Source organism: Hyposmocoma kahamanoa, unplaced genomic scaffold (genome assembly GCF_003589595.1).
Source record: "Hyposmocoma kahamanoa isolate Upper Pololo Valley unplaced genomic scaffold, ASM358959v1 63, whole genome shotgun sequence".
In the NCBI taxonomy this organism is placed as follows: domain Eukaryota; kingdom Metazoa; phylum Arthropoda; class Insecta; order Lepidoptera; family Cosmopterigidae; genus Hyposmocoma; species Hyposmocoma kahamanoa.
The window spans coordinates 20,536,393-20,558,286 of NW_020653851.1; the positions used below are offsets into that span (position 1 = coordinate 20,536,393).

Consider the following 21,894-nt stretch of genomic DNA (forward strand, 5'->3'; position numbering starts at 1 on the left):
CTGAACGCCACCTAGTGAAGATACCCGCCCGTTTCTCGATATTATCCCTGCCATGCTTGCCATTCCTATTATTTTGTTGTTCGCTATAATTGGCTTCGTTTCTTGACGTTTTTCAAATTCTGTAGTTCCGGAGTCATCTGAAATTAGAATACGATCTTTAATATGCAATCGGAAAATAATCACAAAAAAATCTAAAATGTTAGAAAGAATATTTGTATAATAAAAATGTTTTGGTCGTGGACAGTGGTTAATCAACACAAATTCGCGCAAGTTTCAAGTGCACATTGTGCAGTTTGTTTACCAATGACGTCACGCATTTTAAAGTGACATTTAGGCATAAAAAGATCCCGCTATCTATATCGACTAATTTATTTCGTAGAATATAAGAAAAGGAATTCGCAAATGTGGCCTTATTACACCAAGGATGCGACAATATGATTACCGACATGAATATGGTAATGGCTAATAAAGTCAAACCCCACAAACTCGTCACTATAAAATTTTGGTAGTTCTTTGCTTGAGAGATGGTGATATGGGATTACCTGATATGGCTGAGGCAATGATAAAAGTAACGCAAATCAGGATGATACGCAGCGTCATGGCGATTCAGAACCGATCCTCCAAATAATGGTCCACATTCGAATCCTCAGCTTTTATTCCAAGCCAAAATTATCAGTTACAAATAATTGTTATAGCAAAACGGTGCTTAATAAATATTGATGACGCCTGTCATTCAGGTAATTTCCTCCGCGTCTGTACTATCAGGTACTATCACTATAATTTCCCATCATTAAGATGTTAACACTGGCATTAGTAGCAACGTATTGCCAAATGTGGTTGGTTACATAGTTAGATAACAAAAAGTTAATAACACGGCGGCGTGGACCGTCAATTGTTTTTAGCAATTATTTAACTTTTTGCGATAGACTTAGATCAGTAATCTGAAAAGTAACTGTTCTCTGATGCTCTGTTTGCTTGTCTGTGAAAAAAAAAATTGAAATATATTATATTTGCAATATGTATTTTTACAATAGACAATGGTATGTGACATGCCTATTCATTATGGTGAGGTCAAACAGCGTAATCTTTTGAGTTGTTAGTCGCGTTTTTTGGATCGCTTAATTTATGAAAGTTCGGTTTGTGCCACACGACGACGCAAAACAATTTGATGAATGATTCGATTCTTTTTTTAACAAAATTCGATGTTTGGTTTCTCTTTCGAATTTTGTTTTTTGTTTCTTTATTTTTTTCACAAAATTCGGGGAGCATAATATTAGTAAATAAATATGGCTGTTCACAAAAATAACTGAAATGACCAAAAAATAAAGTTGGCGTAGTAGAGACAGTATTTTAGAAATAATATAGATGTTCCCATAAACTTTCATATAATCAGTAATATATAAAACTGCCCACACCTTAATCTTTCCATATTGAGTGGATTCAGCTTTTTTTTGTGACGTCATCTATTGCTTTATAAATGCACACTTTTTTGACTGAACACAAACAACCATACTTATGCTTAAAAGCAATTGAATAAAATACATTCGTTTGGCGCCCCAACCTGATTTCAGTGGAACCTAAACTGTGAGACTAACTAGACGCGACTCACAACTCACAAAATTACGCTCGTCTGGCCTCACCCTAATAATTGCTGTGTCATTCAAAAATATCATGACGACTGTTAGCGCCATTACGCACTGCATTCGATTTTGAAGACTATACAAATCTAAAAAACTCGGACTCACTTCAAGTGTCGCTTGTGCACTAAGTTCGGTGTCGCTTGTGCTGTGTGCAATTCGAATACGAAAAAATACGAATATCGCTTGTAGACCTAGAGACAAAATGAGCCCTGGGACATTACGGACAGTCATTTTTCGTATCGGTTTCGGAACTGATACGAATGGGACGTTGTGCGCAAACGTTCTTACAAATTCAAATGAAAGTATAACTATAGTAAAAATATAACTGATAGCCATTGACTTACAATTAGGTATATGGACGTCGGGTCCGCGCTAAAAAGTGTCCGCACTTGTAAGGCGCTAAAATCGTATACAGAGCGCGACACTCCGCTTTAGTCTTCATTTGTTCTACTGACAGCGCGATACTGCGATGACATTACAATTTAAATTTCGAATAGGTTGACTTGGGACATTTTTTTCGTGGTTTTCGTATTAGACCCGTCGTCCATTTATTTGTAAGTCAATGCGGATAGCTGACAGTTAGCCGTGACTACGCGACCTGTAAAGGGCCCGTTGGTTTGTTTGAAAAATAATGCACGCGTCTTGGATCCGAAAAAATAGTTTCATTTTCTAAAACTATATCATGTCTTTTCTTGGGAAAATAAATAAACTCCGCAAGCGATACAGATATGTCCTCAAAAACTAAATTACGTATTCATTGTACTTTAACTCGATAAAACTTTCGAGAGTTTGCCACTCGGTCTTATAAGCAACATCAGTCAATGACTTTTTAAGGCGTTCCTAACTGGCTACACATAAACTCTAATTGTAGGTTTTATTTATAATCGCCAGAATTATTTTAGGAGTTGTTTTTAGGGTTCCGGAGAAAAGGGATTTTTTTTAAATGTTCATTGCTCTCCATTTTAAATATGTTCTACGAAATCTTAAGTGAAAGAATTATGGAAACATTTTTTATAAAAGGGGAAGCGTTTTCTGAAATTAGAGCAAATAAGGCTTTCTTTAAACATTCACTTATGAAAGAGAAGCTTTGTTAGCCTTACCGCCCAGCTACCACGCTTTCACGTACATTAATGGCATATCTGAATTTTATTTGCTAGGCAACAACATTTAAATTCCTCGGGAAAATACAACCGTGCGGTCGCCGCGTAGACCAAAGACAAGCCAGATACTTATGTAAGTTAAAATGTTAAAGCTAAATAAATAAAGCTTATTTTGCCATAACAGTTCGGTCTCTGAACACGTGCGCGCGGTCTCGTGATGAAAATCGTGCCGAATAAACGCGCCCTCATGGTTTGACCTACCGCCTTTCAAGCAAAGCCATGGGTTTATGCATTGACTTACAAATAAATGGACGACGGGTCTAATACAAAAACCACGAAAAAAATGTCCCAAGTCAACCTATTCGAAATTTAAATTGTTATGTCATCGCAGTATCGCGCTGTCCGTAGAACAAATGAAGACTAAAGCGGAGTTTGGCGCTCTGTATACGATTTTAGCGCCTTACAAGTGCGGACACTTTTTAGCGCGGACCCGACGTCCATATAATTGTAAGTCAATGGGTTTATGTGCGAAATTTAATTCGAAATTTACCATGCGCATTTGGGACTTGGGTGAAGGAAAACATCATAATGAATCTTGCACGTCGAAGTGTGACATCCCCAACCCGCATTGGTCCAGCGAGAGTGGCGGACTACGGCCTAAACCACCGCCTGAGAGGAGACCCGTGCCTAGCAGTGGAACGAATAAATGGGTTTATTAACAACAATGTCCAAAAAACGTTCTTTTCCCTTTATCTCCAAAGACTGGACGAGAATATAAAAAATCCACGAATCTGAAATAATTCTGGCTGATGCTATAATTTTTTTAAATTAGAATTTTTATTTCATAGCTTTTTATTTATATTCATAAATATGTACAAAAAAATCACTCTTCGCTCTGATGTGTAATTTTATTAACAAGAAAACGATATACGAAGGTCGATGAACCTCAAATTACTTTGAATAATGACTGAAATTATAATGTACCATCGTATATAAACCGTTGTATTTTAATAACAGCCTCATTTCCTACGAGATAATACGCAACATCAATTCCATATCTATATCAAAATCTGTATAAAGAAATCATGAGTTTAGTTACATTGTGCATTGTTTTAGGTATAATTTCCGGTAGAGCTCATACTTTGCCTACTATTTTGAAAGGTTTGTCACTGTTTGTTTCTTGTTAATTAACAATTTGTTGTCTTTGAACTCTTACAAAGATATATTATTCAAAATACTAGTCTAAATCAAGTGAAAATGTATTAAATTTAGAAAAATTTTATTCAATAAAATTCAAGCGTATGCCTAATAACACATCTACTATATTTATTTAGTCTTTGATTGAATTCAAAACAACGCTTTTAGAATATAATTAGAAATAAAGTAAGCCCTTAATTTATTACAGATTCTTCTCCTGTCGGTGAAACAGTAACAGCTGTCGCTTCAATAGGCCCTGATGAAAAATTTACTGGGATATATATTTCTCCAATCTCAACGCAACTTGACTCTAACTTCGATAAGACAATTCCGGAAAATCTAAAAACAAGTTTCAATATGGTATCTACAGGTCACCCAGTGGTAGGATCTGGTCGTAATATTGTATCTGTGTCTAATTTTGAACCTCCCTCTTTTTTATTATTTATGCCATTTAATGTTGACGACTCTGGGTTTCGTAATAGTGAGTCCTTTGGTGATTGGATAAAAAATATTCGAAAATTTTATGAACCATCTTTTGGGGGTCAAGGAGAATTTAAGTCTGTCGCAACGGTTAATAATAATGGTCATGTACATAGCACAATCAAAACTATGTCATTTGACAAAAAGCGTGACACTGATGTGAAAATTGTAAGTTCGCAAAGTTCTATATGAAATAAATAAGAAATGAAATACATTTACAACAGTCTTTTATTAATAGCTTTGCCATTGTCATTCCTTAATATTGCTTACCTAAATCACAAACTTAATAGGTATTGAGACAAGTGTGTAGCAGTCGTCTCAATATCTTTTTAAAAGTGGTTACTTTCTTAGACTAAAGTTGCTTTACTTAGAATTTAAATTATTGGTTATTAGTAATAATCAGTGTTAATGGCGTGAGACTGAGCAGCCTGGAGACCGGGCCCATTGATGCTTGAAGCGCCGCTGTGGCGCACGGAGCCAGCGCGCTGCTGGACCACTTGAGAAGAACTGCCTCCATATCCGCCATAGTTCTGAGCAGCTGAGACGGCAGAGTTGAAGTCACCGTATCCATCTTTACTCTGAGTGGCTGACATCGCCGATCCGAAATCACTTCCCGCATTATGAACGCTAGATACAGCAGATTCGTAACCTAGGCCTCTTAGGTTCTGAGCAGACGACACAGCGGACTGGTAGCGAGCTGGTCCAGCATTCTCGACCGCGGACACGGCGTTACCGTATCTACTGTATCCAAGCCCATTCTGGTTTTGGGCGGTAGCCACGGCTGAGCCATAATTGCCGCCGAAATTTTGAGCTGAAGATACTGCAGATCCATATGCATTACGACCGAAACCACTGTTTACAGCAGACGCAGTAGAATGCTGGTAGCCAAGAGGATATTGCGCTGGCACGACGTTTGACACTCCGCGAGCATAGGCACTACCAGCGTTAGTGCCAGTAACCCCAGAGCTGTACGCTTCAGCGTCACCGGTTCCAAAGGAGGAACCAACGCTAGTAGAGTGGCTGATGCCTCCGATGTTACTGCTAAAGCCGCTGCCGAACGCATACGCCATGTTGGGAGAGCGGCCGATGCGGAAAATTGTGCCAGGCATCATGTAGCCATTTCCTGTGAATCCAAAATACATTATTACAGTCGACATAGAGACAAACTGCGTTATATTCGGCAAAGTATTAGTTTTTTGTATATGTATTATTCTTAAATGAATTCCAGTTCAGGTTTCATGATCACAATTGCAATTACGTCATTCACTTACCGTTGATCCAAACCGGCAAGGCGTTGCTGGTGGCGAGGGCCAGAACAAAAATTATCATCTTGGCTGCCATCTCGAGGTTTGCTTTAGTTTTCGAAGAGGATTAACCTTTCACTAGAGATAGTGGATGGTTGTGAATCATTTCTTCGAGCTTATATACAAACTCAACATTCCCCCACTTGAAAAGCTAGAGTGGGCCACACCGATCCGCCAAAAGCCATTGACACTCATAAATTGATCTCAAAAAGTTACGGTAAAACTGTTTGATGATTTCCAGTGATCCAATATCATAAATTTGCTATATGGACGCCGGTAACTTAGATAATTGTGTGTTTTATATTTTGATATAATTCAAGATGCGTTGTGTGAAAATAATTATCATGAGCTTTATTTGGGACGTCAGAGTATTATTAATTTATTACAATTTCTACGGATTTATTTACACTGCATTGAAAGTGTTCATAGGGTATTAAATAACGGACATAATATAGTCAATATCTTTAATTAAAAAATATTTTAAAAAATCTTTGATCTTTTCTAGCTAAAAAAGACATTTTTTTTTCGAGTGCCATTGAGACATATATTATGCTCACAAAGTTTGCCTCGTGTTTGCATCCACTTCCTTCGGGATAGCTTTAGACTGTATTAGGTACATTGTTTTTGCTAATCAGTATTATACAATTGCTTAAATGGTTTCTTTTGTAATAGCATTTCATATGTTTTTTAATTTGCTAAATTTATTCGGCTGCAAACAGCCTCAATAAACAAACAATTAAAATATCAAGTTCTTAGTTTTTCGCGATTGTTAAACATAGGAAATGAACCGGCGTTTCGGGCCCTTTACAGGTCCCATGGTCACGGTTGACTGTCGTCGGTTTGTTTGAAAAAACAAATATGCGCGATTTAAATCCGGAAAAATAGTTTCATTTCCTAAACAATTAAAATGTAAATTTTATTGTTTGATTGTATTTTAATTTAAGAGACGGTAATAAAACCCCAATAATAGGCATTTTTCCAAATAGCGTTCTTAATTATTTGAGTAATTTGTTGTCTATTTTCGAATTTGTATGAATTAGGTAGTAGATATTAACTACATATAGTTAAATTGAAATTTCGCAAAACGATATTCTGAAATTAAAACACCTCAACAGCCTATTTTTTAACAAATGTGATAGACTTGTTGTATCCAATTAACAGGTTTTCTTTTATCGTTTCATCGGTAAAAAAAAAACAAATTACCGACAATGAAGATGTGAACAAAACAACAAATGGAAATAAATTAATAATGTTTTATTTTGGTGTCATAGAAATAAATTAAGAAACGGAGTTCGTGATTAATCTATCATTAAGTTAAATAACAATTCTTTGTTGAATTTCATCACTGAAAGTTAGTCATTTATTGCCTAGACATTACTTCTGCCGGCGTAAGCAAAAGAACCGGAAGCTGCAATATTATTTGGCCCATTGTCGTAATGTCCTTGGTCATGTTCGGGATCATTTTGTGTGCTGTCATCATATTCAGGTCTATGCTCGTTAGCTCCTTGGTCTCCATAGAATCCATTTCCATAAGGTCCTTGGAAACCGTATCCTCCGAATCCCGGACCGCTATGACCACCTTGGCCGCCGTAATAATTACCATTGAATTGGCTATTATACGATCCATGTCCGTTTCCGAAGTAGCCCGGACGATGATGATATCCGTGACCACCACCAAATCCATTGTTATATTGGTAGTTGTTGGGGTAGTAACCATGGCCGTAACCACCTCCACCCGCGTTTGCTGAAGATTGAGACTGGCTGATGCCAATGTTTATTGGAGGTATACCTCCATAACCGCCTCCGGGATAGCCGCCATAGCCTCCTTGGTGACCTCCGTAACCACCACCTCCTGGAAAACCACCGCAAATCCCATATTTTTTACACCGCCTTTTCGCTAATAAACCACGCGGTTCGCGGATAATAGATTCTGTTCCACTTTCAGCTTCTGTAAATAAAAAATATGAAATTATTAATATTAAACTGAATAACGGTCCCAATATCAAGAGCAAATTTTATCGGGCCATCGCAAATCACGACGCGAGATTATAGAGTAAAGAAATTACAACCTTGAGGCAGGGCTGAGCATCCCAAGAGGACGGTTAGAATGAACGGTATTAAAAATCGAGCCATGTTTTGCTGTTAGATCCGTTACTGGGTGTGTTGGTTGGTTTACAAGAAAACAGTTTTATAGGTCGAGATCACGAGGCCATCCCCCACGCCCCACAAATACGAAACGAGACATTGAAAACTTATTCGGAAGATCCCACGGAAGTAGTTTATAAACAATCGTTAAGTTGTAAACAATGTATCCATTTCGGGTAATCGGAACTTCCTTTTTGCAAATTATATTACGATGCCTCCTTAAGCAACAAACCTGCATAATTACTTTGTATCGATATTATTACATAAAACTATTACATTTTAGTATCTGACTGTTTAAGATTTGTAGAGAATAGAGATGTACTTGTGGAATCTATGGAATGAAACATACTCCAGATTACACAAGATGTACAAAGTATTCAATCGTGTTGTATTGTGTTATAACCTTGTATTGTTTTATATTTGCTCTTGTCCAGATAGCGTTGATAAATTTAGGAAAACGATATCAGCAGTAAGTAGCTGTTACTTTTCTTGTATTATCGCTTACACTATTATTTTAAATCGATATTAATAAAAAAAATCATCACAAAATGTGCATTCCAATTACAACCCTAAACACCATTCATAAAACTATAAATTGTGTGATCTTAGAGACAAATAATTATAACTTTTTTATTTAAAAAAAGGGACCTCAAGTTTGTGGAATTACATCTATTTTCTAAGTTTTATTGAAATAAGTCAACGGAAACTGGGTGTAATCCAATAAACTCAGAAGTAGAATATTTCCTATGAGACCACTACTGAGGTATCCTCATTCCAACAAAAAAAGAATCATCGAAATCGGTTCACAAATGTCGGAGTAATTTTAAATAGAAAAAGGTCTTAAAATAGTTCAAATGTGCTATTTGACTTTTTGAATGCGGGAAAACAATTACGAAATATATCATGGTTACAAGAAGTATTATTATATCTGCACGATTTTTTTTTCTTTAAAATTTATTCATTCAAAAACTAAATACAATTAAATTCATTTAAAAACTAAATTAATTCCATAATTATGTCAATCCGCAACGTAGGCTTCGTCAGGAAGACACAAATATAAATCAGCAACAGGCTTCGGCATTTTTAGCCACCTAGTACAAGGCAAAAGGACCGCCCTGAATCTTAGCTGGTTCGAACGCCCCCATAACACTGGCAGCATTACAAGTAAGATCCAGAGCGTGTATCACAGCCTCTACCTCTAAGCCGACGACCCAAATCCCAGATGAATTCTTTGGCCTCCGCACCCCAAGTCCCCGCAGTCTCCACTGCAATTGGCATAAACTGCTGCAATCTACACGTTAGTTTTATTCTTGAGAAATATAATAGATTCGGTTGCCATTTTGAACAATTATGGTGCGGATGTGATAAATTTAATGACGTGTGCGTTGTTTCCTGTTTCCTTGGGATTGGAGTAAATTTGCATAATTACCTAAATATCGTATCTCATTTCTCCTATACGAGAATTAGCGAGGTCTTGCGTAGGCGAGCTTTTGCGGTTCGGCATCCACTACTACTGTGAGCTAGGTCATGCTAAATTGCTGCAGCGACAAACAGTTCGTGTTGAGATCGACTAGTGACGTAACAAAAAATATAGTTTTCGTTGTTAATATAAAAGTTACTTTCATTATTATCATCATCAACCCAAATGTACATCCCACTGCTGAATACGGGTCTCCTCTAAAGCGTGAGTTTGGGTCAAAGTCCGCCACACCGGCCCAATACGAGTTGGGGACTCCACACGTCTTCCGAAGGTTGTAAACCTTTTACAACGTGTAGGTTTCATCACGATGTTTTTCTTCCCCGAAAAGCTCATAGTAAATTTCAAATTAAATTTCGCACATAAGTTTCGAAAACTCAGCGGTGCGAGCCAGAATTCGAACCCACGGCCTCTGCTTGACCTTTACCTTACCTCCTTTTCCCTTTATCTAAACCGATAACTAATGTTATGCCTCACTAAACCGCGTGAAAATTTTAAAATATTTTATTAATTTATTGCCCGCGTAACTGTAGCTTCGCGAAACTCGTTTAATTCAATTTCTCATTCAAGTTATGGGCAAGATTAATTGGACGATGTTACAGATGCTCAACTAATTGCTTTATGACGTCTCATAAAGACAATTTATGGTACCAAGCTGAACTATGTTGATAGGGTACTTTAATTAATAATATTATAACTAAATCTTTGTATTCATTGGCGTTGGAAATCTGACCAAGGAATATAAATCTGTAACAACTACTCATTACTTGGGTATTGATTGATAATGAACTTATTTTCGTCGTTTGTCTGTAAAATCTACATATAAGGCGTATTTGGTTTTCGTAAATATGACAGAATCTCAGATTACCGCAGTCAGCTCAACTGTCGTTCCATTGGTCTTCGCAAAAATTTGCATATTGTCTCCATTTTAGACAACTTTGTGTTTCCTAAGGAGCGTTTCAGCTTTCACAGGTTCCAAGATAAGTCCAGCCGCTTTCTCGTTAGGTCCCGGTTACCTTTTCCGTTTATTGTTACTCTTCATGCGGTCAGACTTTATAACACAGTTCCTATTACTATTCGCTAAAATAAATGAAATATTTTCAAAATGAGAATTAAGAACCACTATTTATCCACTATTCCATCCATTTCTTAGTTATTATACTATTATATGTATATGTATTCATCTAAGTATTTATATAGTTTTTAATTTAATTAATAAATTTAATGTTATTGATATTGGTTGAGTGTAATATATTTTTGTATATTTTTAGTTATTGTGTCGTGTACTTAAGAAATAAGCAAGACCTTTTAATAAAAAAAAGTTTCTAATATTTCATATTGCTTTTTTATATGTCAGACAAACACACCAATAACCTTGTCTCAAACTAGGGAGCAGTTTCTTATAGAACTCCTTGTGAAAGAGTTCGTCCATGTAAGTACTGCCACCTTAACTACTTCTTCCGCCAAGCAGTAATGTGAGTATTACTGCGTTCCGGTTTTGAAGGCTAAGTTCGTGTTGAGATCAACTAGTGACACAACACAACACTTTTAACACAAGGTCCAAGATCCTATTTCCAATATTGACTACCAGGTTACATTGAAAAAGGTTATTGTAAGCCAACGAATCAATAAATATGTTATTAATAGTGGAGCCCGATGATAACGACACGAGTGAAGTGCTATTAACGACAGTGTCTCTGGACCATGAAATCTCACCAAGATTAAAATCTCCCAAAACAAGAGTAGATGTGTCACGAGGCAACTTGTTGTGAATGACATCTGAGATATTATTGAGCAACGAATCTAACAGTGGCGGAGGAGGCGCACATAGGCAGCACAAATAGCGATATTTTTGTTTGAAATTTTCAAAAAGGCTAAGTATGCTGGTTAAGTGTTATGGCGCAGTATCAGTGCCCATCAGATCTTTGCAATTTAAAGCTCTGAGTGGCACTGGAAATGTAGGCGTGTCACTTGCCACCAGGCGTACGTCTTGTTCGTACTTGATGATATAAAAATAATCGGTTTGTCTAGACTCTGTACGGATTCATAGCTGGGACATCGCTTAGTAGTGGAGGTCAAGTTTTCTACGCAACAGCAGATAAGTCATAGCAGCCTTGCTTTGCACGAACTTGAACTCGGTCTATCTGGCGCAGAGTAAGCTCGAAATTATACGGTAAAGGCAATAAAAGTCGTTCACACGTCGTAAAAGTAATTTAAGCGGCCATAGGTACTTATCGACTGGAATTATTACTTGAGTTACGGTTTTTAAATTGTTTTGACTTGTATTTTTAACCGCATAAAGTCCCGTGTTCACGATACATTGTGTTAGGAAGTATGGAGACTCCACAAAACGAATCTGAAAGACTGTTATCAGCTGCAAAGATATTAGTATGACTTGATGACCTGTTGAGATAGTTTTTGTTGGATGTTCAATATAATTTTGAGGTAATATTTCGTCTGTACAATTGTGTATTGCATCGAATCTGTTTTTTATGATTATAGAGTCAATGATTTATGATATTTTTTTCGTCTAGGTAGAATGAATAAATGAGTTTTTATTTTAAGTAATTTTGGTTCTGTGGCTTGTTTTTTCTAATATCTATTCTATATCTGTCCATGACAGTTGCAATGCCACTCAGAGCTTTAAATCGCAAAGATCTGAGGGGTACTGCCACTGCGCCCGTCACCCTGTAATTTCACAAGCACTTTCAAAACTGGAACATAGTAATGCCGACATTATGCAGAAATATTTAAGGTGGCAATACTACCCTGGACAAACTCTTTCCCAAGGAGCTCTAGTTCTGCTAAATATTTAAAAGTAATGTATTTTTAGCATTGCTGTTTATAAACCAACTTAACTAACTTAATTATCGCATTAAATAACGCATGTTATTTGTATAAGTTGACGCCATATTCTTTATCATTTTTAAACATTTACCGTCGGATGCGCTAATAACACTAAATTATTGTCGGTATATGTGGGAGAAACATTTTACAAAATAACATTTATTTATCGAGTTCTTAGATTTTTGCGATTGTTACGTTGTTACACATGACCATGGCACTGTAAAGGGGCCAGAACATTGCTAAATTTGGAATTCTCAAAATTTTATTTGAAAAAAGATTTCTTATTTGATCTTACACTAAAAAAACATTTCTCATTTCAAAGTGATCAGAACTTGAGAAAGTCAATTTCCATTAAAAAGATCTGTGTAAACGTTTGTTGAATGATAATGATGATGTTTGAATGAAAACCAAACTTATATTTTCACTTCGTGAATACAATACGTTCACATTTTATTGCAATATACATACTTAAAAGGGAGTTTCGATCCACTAAATAAAATATTTTTGTTATGATTTTGAGAACTGGTTTCCCCGCAACCGCGCGCGCTCTGCTACAGCGGTTGTAAGCCGGTGGCTTAGTTGGCTAAGTTATACAACTTTTTGTTAATATTATTTGGGTTATACCTTCATTTTATGTCTTTTTTGTACATTGTTTACATTACTATTTTCTTACAGTTATTTTACATATTACTGTGATATTTTCAGAGTAGACAAATAAATGAGATTCCAGTTTCTGTTACAAATTATTTCAAGTCAAAGATGTTTTTCGTAACGGCGGCCGCCTAACGGGCGATCCGTTGATTCGATGATGACGATATCGATTTATTTATTATTTCGATAAAACTAATTCTTACTGAAGCAAAGTAAGTTTTCTAACAAAATTAAATAAATTAATGACACAATTTTTCACAAACCTTAGATTTAAAAGTGTAAAGTAAATGGTGTTAATGTTTTTGTAACTATTCAATAAATTAAAAAGAAGATTGAGGCCCAGACAGAACCCATTTTTTTAGTAAATATGGAAAAAAGTCATATTCGTAGAAAGCAAACATTTTATGATTTTGTTATCTACATAGGCATGAAAAAACGTGGAATATAATAAAAAACGAATATAGTAATAGAACACAATTATACAATAATCAATTTTTAAAGAAAATTATAATAAATGACAAAATTATAAGTGACCCAATTGATATAGCCAATAAATTTAATGATTATCAAATCAATCTAACTAACACACAAAATAAGTCATGCAGAAATACTAACAAATCTTCCTTAATGAATAGTATATTTATAGAGGCCTTTGATTATTAGAGGCCTCTACCGAAAGACATTCAAATGTTACCAAATAATTTGTTCAGAAATACATAGACTTAGCGAATGACTTAGAGATAAAAATTATTACAAAGTGACTGATTTTTTAGATAAATGTTGACATGAAATTAGTGCTAAATGTAATATACATGTACCATGTAATAAGGATGTATAAATATTTTATAGTTTGACATAGAAGGTTATTAGTTTGTTGTTTTTAATTGACTGATTATTCTTTGTTTCTTATTGGATGTCGACATGAAATTATAAGGTATATTTATGTTTAATGTAATCATGATGTATGATATTTAATAATTTCACATTGATAGTTTATTATTCTCTTGTTATTAATTAATTAATTGATTATTATTATTATTATTATTCCTTGTACACGTCTGATGAAAATGCTATAATTAAACTAAATTTAAGCAACATTTTGCATGCCTAGTCAGGTAAAACATGTGTTCTGTAATAATTGTTCCATCTTTCACACCGTGTTTTAAGCAAATAAAATTTCATTTCATTTCATTTCATAGTATCCAGCCATGACCGCCGATTTTCGTAAGCGACATTTTTACCCAAGCTACGTTTTTTATTGCAAATGATATTTTAAACTATAACGGACAAGTATGCGTCGACCTTTCCCGCAAAAATTACATCAAATAGAAATTGTAGCAAATGCTTTTTTTTTACTTTTTATATATTTATGCATATACATATATATATATATATGTTAATGTGTGTGTATATATATATATAAAGTTACTTAATTGGGTGACGAAATACTTTCATAGATTTCTCATAGATGGCGCTACGGCTAAAAAGTCGTTAAAAACCAAATTCAAAGGTCCGACAAACAAGCACATGGAAAAATTTGTGAAGTCCGCTGATTCTTTCCGTGGCTAAGTTGGCATAGCGTCTGGCACGGTTTGCTAGAAGACTGGTTCGAATCCGGCCGGATCGAAAGATATTTTTCTAAGTGTTCGGTCTTTGTATTAATAATTATAAAAAGCAAGGAGTTCGTGACGATTATCATTATCATCTGGTGTTTTTGTACTAACTTATTAATTTAAATTTTTATGTCATCATCAGCTTACACGTATTCAGTGCTCGTTATAAGCCTCCCTTTAAGCATGCCAACTCTCCTGGTCCTTAATTTGTATGTGCCTAGTGTTATATGGATTTATACTACATGGAAATAAATGATTTCAATTCGAATTCGAATTAACTGCGGTGATTAATTTATTACATTATATAAACAGGTTGTGTTAAGGCAAAACCAAAGACAAATAAAGTACATAACAATATAATCAGATTCTTTATTTATTAAAATAAATGGTAACAAGACTAGACTAGTCAATTTATCATTTAATTGAAATGTACAGGAAAGAAATTACGAATAGTCGAAGTATGTGCAAGTCGATAAATTTTTAGTTTTGAATAGAAGTTATAAAACTTCTATTCAAAACTAAAAATTTATCGACTAATTTTAATCGTAGAATTTTTAGACGTCTCTCGTAAAAAGTTGTTATTTTGGAGATGTTTCTGTATTACACCAACAGTGCGAATTTAAATGCTAAATACTAAACAACATGTCGTAGGCTAAATTCGTAAACCTCGTAACGTCCTTTCAATTAACTTTTGAGTTGCTACAAAAACATAATTTATAGAAATAATTATATGACACTCAATTATATATTTATTTTATAACTTAAAAAGGGTGTACAAATTTTATTTAAAGCTTTAATTGCCCGACATTGCGCTTGTAGAGTAAAAAAGAGATTTCGTCCAAAAACGCAGTTAAGAGGTTTTCAAATTTAGCCGAGTATGTGTTTACTATATTATATAGTACACTGTTGTTCTTCCTGAAAAATACATTAAAATCACATAAAATATGAGGTATACTAGAACTATATTGTAAGGCGAAATTATGTGCTTATGAAATCAATGGGGAACAAAAATTATTATTTAATTTTATGAAATGATTTTTGCTAAAACATTTGTAACAATCGTTACCTCAAATTAAATGAAACTTTATTACACAATGTACACACACACACAGGCGACGAAATGTCATTTAATTTGTTTGAAAACTATTCTGCAATATCATTACTGTGACAACTGCGTTCCGATTGGCTAGCCCGAGTTCGAAACAATTGACGGGTGTCGTCAATGGCTGTCGTCAACTGTTTCATTTCAAATCGTCCAGTTAACTTGAGCTTTACTATGATGCACGAAAATTGCAAAATTACATATTTAATATTTAATTACCGGTGATATGTGATTCCGTTTGTTTTGTAATTAGATGTTTTGCTGTTTTTCCCACGTCACCGAATGGAACAGCACGGCATTGTTAGAGATATTATCTTTATTGCAATAAATACAGAATACTTTTTGGAATACACGGAGACGTATGCACAGGTCAGTAGTTGGCCTGTCTATATTTAGTGCAATCGGGAGTTGATATTATTAAGAGCAGTATCGCTAATGTGTTACCAGGAATATACGGCCCTTATTTCGTCTCTATTTCTGGTTATATACTCGATGGTACACACATACAAGTTTACCGTAGGTTTTAAGGGAGAGTACAAATGTGGCGAATGGTACAAGTGTGTGACTGTACGCATGCAGAAGTGCCTCTGTCGGCGAGCAAGTGGAGCGCCAACGGTACGCGAACAGCACGCGAAGTTAAGTAATAATAATGATAATGTAGCTGTCAATTAGATTTGGGTCTGGCAATAGCAATAGCTACCGCCGATCCGGTGTCACTTCGGGCGTTGCTTTGCGCTGATCCATTCGTGCATGTGCTGCATGGTTGTGTGCCTTGCATTAACGTCTGCGATTGTGCATTTGCTTTTATAGTTGGTTGCGGTTCTTGTTGCTGCTGAAGTTGTATTTGTGGCTGAGATTCAAACTGTTCCCATGAGTCGTCAAAATGACGATGATGGTGGCGACGGGGGTGCCAACCATTTGGCGATGGGGGCCAATAAGGTGGATATGGCGGAGGAGGATAAGGAGGACAGTTTGCGTATGGAGAACGTTTCACTCTATCGGGTAGACTATCTGGAAAGTAAAGAGATCGTTTTAGTCCAATCGGGTAAGATACTTTGGGGTGCACACAAGAAACCTCCCCGAAATAAGGTACGAATAGTATTTCTAGTACGTCTGTTGTATTCTGGTCAAATTAATCCGTTTACCACGATGGCAAACATCCCGTGCCGTCAACATGGCGGCTACTAGCGACGAGCTCAGCGTGGCTAACTTCTGGGCCGCGATAATAAATAGTGTATGCTGTCGATACGACAAGAAGAACCATGTAGTATTATTGATTTCATAGATTTCTTATAGATGGCGCTACGCTTAAAAAGTCGTTGAAAAAAAAACAAAGATCCGACAAACAAGCACATACAAAAATTCGTGAGGTTCGCTGGTTCGTTCCGTAGCTTAGTTGGCATAGCGTCTGATACGGTTTGCTAGAAGATGTCGGCATTTGTGAACCGATTGTTGATAATTCGTTTTTGGAAAAAAGGGTACTCAGATGTGGTCCCATTTAAATTTGAAGAAAATATTCCACCTCTAGAGGTGGCAAACTAGGTAATGAACGACTTTTGAGGTCAATTTTTTAGTACTCTGTATTGTTTTTGTGAAATAACTTCACTAGTTTGCTATAATTATTAAATACAACCATGGAACAAAAAAAAAGAAAAATCTATTGACCCGGACTTGAACTTGCGACCACGGGTTTCCATCGCTCTTCCAACTGAGCTTCAGGTCGAGTTAACCGAGTCGACGAAATTTCTTCTATGTGCCTGTTATAAGATTTGCATTGAGTTTCGACGAAGCACGTAGAAGTTTAGAAAATTGAGTGTCTCTCTGCAACCTGTACGTAGAATGCTTTCCATTCATGGGCGCTTTATAGTAAAGAGATAATTGCGATACAAGACAGCGTAGTCGGGTATTTAGTACCTATAGGTACATCTGCCCCCGTAGCAAGACGCATGATGTTGCGACGCGCGCGATAAAATTGAAATAAACGCGCGGTATTGGCTATCTAAATTAGATCTGATTGAGCACGAGTAGGACCCTGCACCCATCACACGCAAAATAGGCGCCTTGTCGTCGAGTTGCGGATACCAGCCCGTTGCACCAAGTACCAAGTACCAAGTAGATCTGATTGAATTAGTTATATATTATATTACTATTCTGCCAAATAATTACGGTGGCTACTGCTCTCCGATTGGCCAGCCCGAATTCGAAACAATTGAGGGGTGTCGTCAATTGTTTCACTTCAAATCGATCAGTTTAACTTGAGCTTTGCTATAATGGACGAATATTGAAAAATTACATATTTAATATTTAATTACCGATGAAATGTGATTCCGTTTGTTTTGTAATGAGATGTTTTGCAGTTTTTTCCACACCACCGAATGTACAACTCCCCATTGTTAGAGATATAATCTTCATTATAATAAATACAGAATCTTTTTGGAGTATACAGAGACGTACACACAGGTCAATTGTTGGCGCTGTACTATTTCAGCTTTCTAATTTGTAATTTCAGCATAAACGAGAGTTGATATTTTAAAAGTGATATAAGACCCATTTGCCTGATTGCCAGGGATGGATGGCCATTATTTCGTCTCTATTTCTGGTTATATACTCCACAACCAAAGCAATGGAATACAACCCACCATCTTGGTACCCAGAATACCCAAACCAGAACGAATATAGAAAAGCATATTATATAAATTGCTGCTACCGTGAATCGAACCCGAGACCTTCTCAGTGCTTAAACAGTCAATTCATCATCATCACCCCATTTATAGGTCCTACTGCTGGGCGCGAGTCTCTTTTGTGACAATGTGACCTCCTTACATCATCATCCCACCTTTTATCGCCTTTTCTCCGGTTCCTGGCCACTCGTATTTATATTTTGATTCGTACTTTAGTAATTCCTTTGCCTTGCCATTCTGGTTTTCTTTCGTTCCATCGTCACTCTCTGCTCGAACGCGGCAGCGTATAGTGCTGTTTAAATTTCAATTGCGTATAATTTTGATTCCTTTACCAGATTTGTAATAGCTACTACTAATCATGTGCCAATTTTAATATCAATCTTAATTCAGTATAACTCGGCCCTTTTGGGGTAAGTGTCTACTTTATATTCATCCATAAGCATATCCGTATGTAATTAAGTTTCAGAGAGTTTTGTAGTATTGTACCTACCTGTTTTTATATACCTTTTTTTGTTACAACTTCTTTTTTCTCTTTACCAACAACTTAATAAATTTTCGTGGACCTGAAGTTTTCTTATTTTATTGCCGTGAACCTGGTCATGGCTCATTAGGGTCTACAACCTTCACATGTTTTCTGAGGGTTGTGAACTTTCTTCGACGTGTAGGTTTCATCACGATGTTTTCTTTCACTGAAAATTTCACATTAAATTTCGCACATGAATTCCGAAAAACTTAGAGATTTTTAGCCTTTATTCGAACCCACGGCTTCTGCTTGAGAGGTGATAGGTCAAACCATTAGGCTGCCACAGATTTCATTCCAAATGAACAGATTGTAAACCGTTAATGTGCCGTGACCAGGTTACGGCAATAAAATAGAATACGCCGCCACATAATTTCTTCCATAAGCAAAGTCGAAAGAAAAAAAAAGGCTACAACAAGAAAAGGGTATAAAAAAACAGGTAACACGCTACAATACACTCCCTACTTAAGTACTAAAAACGTGAGACAGATTTACCCCGAAAGGGTCGAGTTCTTAATAATACTAAGTTAGATTGATATTAAAATTGGCACATGATTTAGGTTGGAAACTGGTAAAAGGATCAAAATTAGTTCAGCAGCACTGCTCGGTTTAGCGATTAAGCAGAGAGTGACGACGGAACGAAAACATAGTGAGAATGACGGGCAACGGAATTAAAGAACGATTCAAAATTTGAAAACAAGTGGACCAGAGAAAAGGTGATAAAAAGGCGGAAGGACGATGGAAGGAGGCGCATCGTCACATAAGTATATGTATAGGTACAATATACTTACGTCGTGTGCCAGCTGACGAATTGTCAAGGAAAATAATTACTAAAACAACACAAACACATACACGCCACATGCTTGCTTCTTCGCTTGTGACAGGTTAGCACATTGTTACATTTTTATACAAGCTGATGTGAGCAAACAAATAGCAGAAAATTATATGAAAACCACACCGACTCGCAACAAGGTGTTAACTTGTTGAGTATATTGTGGAAGGTGCCAGTTCTAGCTATTGGTTTGATTTCAGGTGATCCCCAATTCCCTCCGCTTGTTACAAAAGGAATTGTGGTTTTGATTATGTCATGACAGTTTATTTATCACATCCGTGATGGTAACTTCAATTAGATTAGTTTTCTTTTATAAAAGTACAGTCAGCCTTAGAAGTTTGACCTTGAACAAAACCTTGTTTTGGTGCAATGGTCATATCTATTTCAAATTCAATATACCTTAATTTTATACGTAAACATAAGACAGATTCCGCTGAGAAATATGAGTAGGGATTTTTTTTTATAATATCAAGCGACTGGATGACAAAGACGTGTGCCTGGTGGCACTGCCACTGCGCTTGTCACCCTCAGATATAAAGTTGACAAGTCTCATGTGCCTGTAATTTCACCAGGACACTTATCCTTCCAAACCGGAACGCATTACTGTTTGGCGGCAGAAATAGGTAAGGTAACAGTGTTTCCCTGGACGAACTCTTTCACAAGGAGCTTTACGGTTTCAGATACTAATATGGGGATTGCTTTTTGAAAGAAGATAATTCTATATTTACCATTTGATATACTATATTTCCAAATTTCATACATAGGAGTAACTTAAAAGAGCTGAACCAATCGTTCAAATAATGTGTATTTGGAAACCGTACCACTCGCGCATCATTGTAGCTGATTAGATTGCATTGAAGAAGTTATATATTGCATAGTGTCCCTGGCATACGTACAAGAAAATGAGTGAGAAAGACTGTAGACCGGTAGGCCGTTAATGAATATATGAAATAGGGTAGGTCCTAAAAGTGATCCTTGAGGTACACCAGTTGTGGTCTCTAGCAGTCTGTATTTAAACGCAAGTGTCCTAAATGTAATTGTAGGTTAATTTGTACAAATTGGTAATTGGTAAGCGTTTTGACTACACGGGTTACGGGTTGGCGTGCCTGTAACGTTTTTCGTGAGAGTAATATTAGTCAAATTGCTTCGCACTTTATTCCCCCCGCCTCGCCTTGGTGGGGAGGGTTTTGGGAGCGAATGGTTAGGTCTGTCAAGGATATTTTAAAAGGAGTGCTAGGAGAGCAGCACTAAACTTTCAAAGAGTTATTTACTGTGATGTGTGAGGTAGAGGCAACTATCAATCAAGACCTTTGACATACATTCTGAAAATTTGGTTACGCTTACACCTTCACATTTCTAACAGCTTAAAGTGCCTAACAATAACATAAGTATTGAACTAATTGATGGTAACATTTTATCATCGCGTTGGGGATATATAACAAAGCTATGTAGCGACTTAAACAACCGATTCAGAAGTGAATCCTTGAGTTTGCTTATACATAAACAAAATAATGAGCGGGCTAGGTCAATTAAACCTGGAGATGTAGTTTTGATAGCGACAGAAAAGAAGCGTGTAGAGTGGCGTCTCGGTATTGTTATTGAAACGATTCAAGGAGCCGATGGGTGTAGCAGAGTAGCTCACATAAAAACAAATTCAGGGATGCGGGTTCGATCCCTACAGGCTATATACCTTCTGGAACTGTCCATACCCAACGAAGACACAGCTGGAATGGACAAAGTCATCTCCTCAGGCATTGCTACACGTTCTGGTCGACATGTTAAGTTACCGGATAGGTTAATTTCGTAAATATTTATTCAGTGTTAAATTTTATTGTTTTAAGTGTTTGTGTTATTTCCAAATGATGGTTGTGTGCATATTTTTCTAATTTTGTATTGACCAGCCCGTGCGCAACTCCGTGGCGGAAGGATGTTGTAAACTCTTTATATTTGACAGATTAGATGAAAAATAAATTGTCATTGAGTGGAAAAACGTGTTTCATTTGAACCCATTTAGGAAACAGAAAATAATAAATTTAGCCTTTCAGTTTACTATCTACACTTATAATACATATATAAGTGTATACCAATTACCATACCATACCTATTTCAATCCCCAAGCAGTAATATAAGCGTTACAGCGTTTCGGTTTTGAAGAGCAGGGGGTGGGACTTGTCAACTTTGTCTCAGAGTGACGAGCACAGTCCTTCTCAGATCATTGCGATGAAAGGTCTAAGTGGCACTTCAACTGTTATAGCCGTGCCCAATGAGAAGATTTGATAGTGGACTCAGAGTCGAGCGGTGGCAA

The 21,894-nt window shown here is 36.3% G+C and overlaps 2 protein-coding genes across 2 annotated transcripts; both read right to left on the reverse strand.

Annotated features, from left to right (window-relative positions):
• Window positions 1–4,615: 4,615 nt before the first annotated feature.
• Window positions 4,616–5,762, reverse strand: LOC113230451 (prisilkin-39-like). Its single transcript, XM_026464387.1, has 2 exons — window positions 5,689–5,762; window positions 4,616–5,540 (listed from the first exon to the last, which is right to left on the reverse strand). Exons 1-2 carry the CDS (start codon window positions 5,756–5,758, stop codon window positions 4,807–4,809), a joined length of 804 nt encoding a protein of 267 aa, XP_026320172.1. The 5' UTR covers window positions 5,759–5,762; the 3' UTR covers window positions 4,616–4,806.
• A 1,326-nt stretch (window positions 5,763–7,088) lies between these two features.
• Window positions 7,089–21,344, reverse strand: LOC113230037 (glycine-rich RNA-binding protein 5, mitochondrial-like). Its single transcript, XM_026463765.1, has 3 exons — window positions 21,299–21,344; window positions 16,274–16,567; window positions 7,089–7,669 (listed from the first exon to the last, which is right to left on the reverse strand). Exons 1-3 carry the CDS (start codon window positions 21,342–21,344, stop codon window positions 7,089–7,091), a joined length of 921 nt encoding a protein of 306 aa, XP_026319550.1.
• Between the last annotated feature and the right edge of the window lie 550 nt (window positions 21,345–21,894).

Coding starts and splice junctions, on each gene's coding strand:
- LOC113230037 (XM_026463765.1), bottom strand. CDS start 21,344: ATGCCTGAGGAGATGACTTTGTCCATTCCAGCTGTGTCTTCGTTGG. Junction 16,568..21,298: donor TCCAGCTGTGTCTTCGTTGG/GTATGGACAGTT, acceptor TTTACTTTCCAG/ATAGTCTACCCGATAGAGTG. Junction 7,670..16,273: donor AGCGCAAAGCAACGCCCGAA/GTGACACCGGAT, acceptor TTTTATTTACAG/AAGCTGAAAGTGGAACAGAA.
- LOC113230451 (XM_026464387.1), bottom strand. CDS start 5,758: ATGGCAGCCAAGATGATAATTTTTGTTCTGGCCCTCGCCACCAGCAAC. Junction 5,541..5,688: donor CTTGCCGGTTTGGATCAACG/GTAAGTGAATGA, acceptor TTGGATTCACAG/GAAATGGCTACATGATGCCT.